The sequence below is a fragment of the Microtus ochrogaster genome, chromosome 22, assembly GCF_000317375.1.
Source record: "Microtus ochrogaster isolate Prairie Vole_2 chromosome 22, MicOch1.0, whole genome shotgun sequence".
Lineage (NCBI taxonomy): Eukaryota > Metazoa > Chordata > Mammalia > Rodentia > Cricetidae > Microtus > Microtus ochrogaster.
The window spans coordinates 14,465,430-14,469,420 of record NC_022023.1 but is presented as its reverse complement, the minus strand read 5'-3'; the positions used below and the strand labels follow the sequence as shown (position 1 = coordinate 14,469,420).

General features: G+C 52.8%; 2 protein-coding genes across 2 annotated transcripts in view; both read left to right on the top strand.

Annotated features, from left to right (window-relative positions):
- LOC101991563 (tubulin polyglutamylase TTLL13) overlaps positions 1-2,598 on the top strand; it is an 18,444-nt gene extending 15,846 nt beyond the window's left edge. The window contains exons 12-15 of the mRNA XM_005357706.3: positions 246-426; positions 709-888; positions 1,454-1,772; positions 2,159-2,598. Coding sequence (XP_005357763.1) covers positions 246-426; positions 709-888; positions 1,454-1,772; positions 2,159-2,409 — 931 coding nt within the window. The 3' untranslated portion in view covers positions 2,410-2,598. The remainder of the gene's footprint in view (positions 1-245; positions 427-708; positions 889-1,453; positions 1,773-2,158) is intronic.
- Positions 2,599-3,280: 682 nt separating this feature from the next.
- Positions 3,281-3,991, top strand: part of Ngrn (neugrin, neurite outgrowth associated) — a 5,250-nt gene continuing 4,539 nt past the window's right edge. Inside the window, exons 1-2 of the mRNA XM_005357705.2 lie at positions 3,281-3,469; positions 3,852-3,962. Of these exons, the coding sequence (XP_005357762.1) occupies positions 3,306-3,469; positions 3,852-3,962 (275 nt within the window). The 5' untranslated portion in view covers positions 3,281-3,305. The remainder of the gene's footprint in view (positions 3,470-3,851; positions 3,963-3,991) is intronic.

Below are 3,991 nucleotides of genomic sequence, written 5' to 3'. Positions count from 1 at the left end.
TCTGTAGCTTTGGAGTCTGTCCTGGCACTAGCTCTTGTAGACCAGGCTGGCCTCGAACTCACAGAGATCCACCTGCCTCTGCCTCCCGAGCACCAACAGATTCTTAATGAGTCTTTCCTTTAGCGCGATTCCTGGACTCTCTCCCATCAGTTCCAACAACACAATTTCCTTGTATTAGCCCATCCTGCACCCCCTTCTCCCCACACCTTCTTTCTCCAGTGTCTGAAACTGCTGTGTCTTGTCAGGCAGCAACTGGAAGAGATTCGTCAAAAGCAGGAACAGCAGGAGAATCCAGGCACCAAAAAGCGAAAGGAAAACAAGGACCAGTACCAGGGTGAATCAGCTGGGGAGAAAAGCCGATCAAGAACAGGAGCACGGAGCCTTATCACCAACTTGGCTTATAGGAACCGGAACCGGGAGAAAGAGGTGTCAGGGGCTGTGGCTCTTACCTTTTCCCACGAAACTCAATTGGGACCACTAGAGAAGGGACTCCCCGCTGTCCTCTCCTCTCCTTGCTTGAGAGAGACGAGTCTCTAACTAGTCAATTGAATCTGACCCTTTGGAACAGAAGGTGAGAGGCTGGACAGCTAAGGGAACCTTACAGTAGGGTCTGGGAGGGAAGTAGAGCGGGGCAGGGGTCCTGCAGCCATCCTTGCTGACAGTGTGAGCCTCATCTTGGACATCCTGTATCTCTCCTGTGCCTCGTAGCTGATCCCAGTACACATGGACTCCATGCAGCCTCAGGACATTGTGGAAGAGGAAGAGCTTGAGCGGATGAAGCTCCTGTTACAAAGAGAGAATCTTATCCGAAGCCTGGGTATTGTAGAGCAGCTCACCCGCATGCTGTACCCCAGCCACCGGGGCCACAGAAAGCTTCATGAGTATCGGGTGAGGGTCCCTGCGAAGCCTCTCACAAAGCCAGGGAACAAGGGCTGTGACACCAACACGTGGTGGTGGTTACACCAAAGGAGGTTTATGTGATGGTAACTATCACTGGAGCCTGGGAGAGGGTCTGTTGGTCCCATAATGGCTGTTGCCAGGCCCCCTTGGGTTTGGTATTGCCACCCAGCAAAGTGCAGCTCCCAACTTTCTCAATGGCAAAAGATGTGCTCTATCCCTATTTCATAGTAACCCGCAACTTCTGACTGACAAATAAGAAGACCACCACATGCCCAGTGGCTTCTGTGTAATCACCCTAGCACTGCCAATGCCCTGGCTCTATGGGAGCTAAGTAAACAGTCTTGGGCCAACAAAACAGCTGCCGTTTTCACTATTCCCTGGGCTAGTAACAAACCTGTTGGGCCCTCTGTTTTTTGTTGAACCCCAAAAAATTAACTAGTTAAACAGTGGCTGTGGCCTAGAAGAGATTATTCTATGTTTTAGTTACGTATTTCTTCCAACATTCTACCCAGCCTCGCAAGAAATATGGTAAGGGGCTGCTCTTCTCCTCTAGCCTAGATTTCACCAGGACGGGCTGGGCAGTCAGGAACTGCAACCTGTGAATTTGGTCCCATTGGTGTTCCTGAGAGGGGCTGCCACAGAACAGGTCCCTCCTCATTTCCTGCAACCACTTCGGCCCCATGAATTGATCCCCAGGATCTTAGGGCCACTGTCAAGCATGACTCCCGCAATTGCACAGCATTCTCGGTACCATCTGCAGCCCAAGAGCGTCAACTGGATAAGAGATCCAGCAACCATTGGCGCCTGTTCATTGTCAATGAAGAAATCTGGGAGGCAGTATTTTTCCAGCTCTAGAGTCAGGCTCACTAGCCGTAAGTATACAAAACTAGCTTTGGTCACTTTGACTGGTGTGAATTCCCAGTAGTGAATATTACAGCTGGGATGCTCCCAAGACAAAAAGTGGCACGCCTGGTAGTGTAGCAATGGGGGAAGGCGGTGGACCCGCTTATCTACTTGCTGCTATCTAGTGACCCTGGTGATAGACAGGGCAGAAACAGCCCCAGTCAGTCCTCAACAGAGGTTGACAGGGAAATGGACACGTAAACAGACTAATTAAAATACGGTGTGGTAAAGATGCTGGAGGGAAGCGTGGGATGCCATTCTTCTTCTGTGTAATTGGACCACAGTTGGGAAAGAGGTGAGAACATCTCTTCCATAAGTACCCCAACTTAGTGGGGAATCCATGTTTCTACTGCAGAAGGCCAAGCCAGCAGAAGGCTAGAAGCCATAAACAGAGCCCTGTCAGGATCAGTGCCACCCACTTTAACCCCAAAGCAGGGCTGTCTTCTCCAGCCCGACAGACAGCAAAGTGACTCATGGACCGAATGCTGCACCTTGCCCTCCATGGTAAACTCTGGAGCCAAGGCTGGGGATATCACCCTTTGCCCCGCCTCTGCGCCAGTGCTGCAGCATTCCAGCCCACTCCTCAACATCATCCAACACAGGTAAAAGAAGGGACGCCCAGCACGCAACCAAAAGAGCAAATGGCCTGCAATCATTGCTCATTGAAAGACTGCCACCAAGTTCCAGTTTGAAAAGCTCTGGCCAGGACCTTTGTTGGCAAAAGGCATAGCCCAAAGACACCAAGGATTCTTCAACATTCTAAGATTCTTTGGGGGAATCGGTTTAAAAAAAAAAAAAAAGATGAAGAGCTAAGGCCAGCATGAATGCATCTCTGCTCGTCAAGCCTTAGGCTGGGTTTCTCGCTAAGCGGTGGGTCTGAACCCTGGGGCTGGAGGTCACTGGGCAACAAGGAGTTCCTTTCCCAGTGGAGTCAAATGCCCAAGGTACGGTTTAGTCACCATCAGAAGATTGCTGAGGGTCCGCCCTTCCTGCCACAGTGGCAGAATCAGGCAGGCCTGGGCAGCCTGTGCCAGAGGGGCGGCTCTGGGCAAGGAACTCGTCTTTTTATTAAAGTTTATGTCGTTTTCCAGGCGCGTCCTGTACCTCCTTTCGATCCTCGCGTCTGAGGCAAGCTCTTTTCACAGTTACAGTAGGGAAGCCCAGCGTGGTGGCTCGGCCCTGTAATCCCAGTTACTTGGGAAGCTGAGGCAAGAAGATGATGAACTCAGGCTAGGATAGTTCAGTCTCAAAATGTTTGGTTTTCTTTTAAATGGCGAAGGAGACCATTTGCCTAGCATGTACGAGGACCTGGCTTGGCTCCCCAGCACCGCAAAAACAAAATTAAGAAGAAAAGAGTGGGCAACTGGGCAGTACAAGGGCAACCTCCGCCTTTTGGTAAACTGAAGGCTCACGGTCCCGCTCTACTTCCGGTTCTCTATTCTGCTTCCGATCCCGCCCGCTCGCTTCCGGTCGCGAGCTGCGGAGGACTGTCTTGGGTCGCGATGGCGCTTACCCTGAGCCTCTGGTTCGGCGGTCGTGTCCGGGCTGCTGTCGCTCGTTGTGGGTTCGCGACCCAGGGCGTCGCGGGACCGAGCCCGCTCAGCCGCGAGCCGGACCCCGATTCCGACTGGGAGCCGGAGGAGCGGGCGCTCCAGGAGGTGGAGAGGTACCGGCTCCTAGGAGGGCCCTCAGCCTGAAGCTAGGCCTCCCGCCCCCCAATTCCGGGCGTCCAGCGACCGCGTCCGCAGAGGCTCTAGTTTCTTCTCACCCGTTGTTGAGGGTGCAGGGGCAAGTGGTCAGCTCCCCTGGGACCCCTGGGACCATCGCTAGTGACGTGTTTCATCTCCCGCTCAAAGAGTTGAGCATGCTTATGATCAGGTGTTAGATTTCTGGGGCGCTGTACAGAGAGTTGCTTTAACCTGGCAGACATGGCCGGGCTGCCTTTGTGGGCAAACAAGGGGGCTGGGCTCTCCGTGCTGTAGTCCGAGGCTCTTTAAACACCCATCTTGCTTCCACGCATGGCTTCTGCCGTTGGTTCTTTCCCCCAGCACTCTGAAACGACAGAAAAATGCAATACGATTCCAGAAAATTCGAAGGCAAATGGAGGCTCCCGGTGCGCCACCCAGAACACTGACGTGGGAAGCCATAGAGCAGATCCGGTAAGATTCTGTTTTCAAAATGAGGTTTT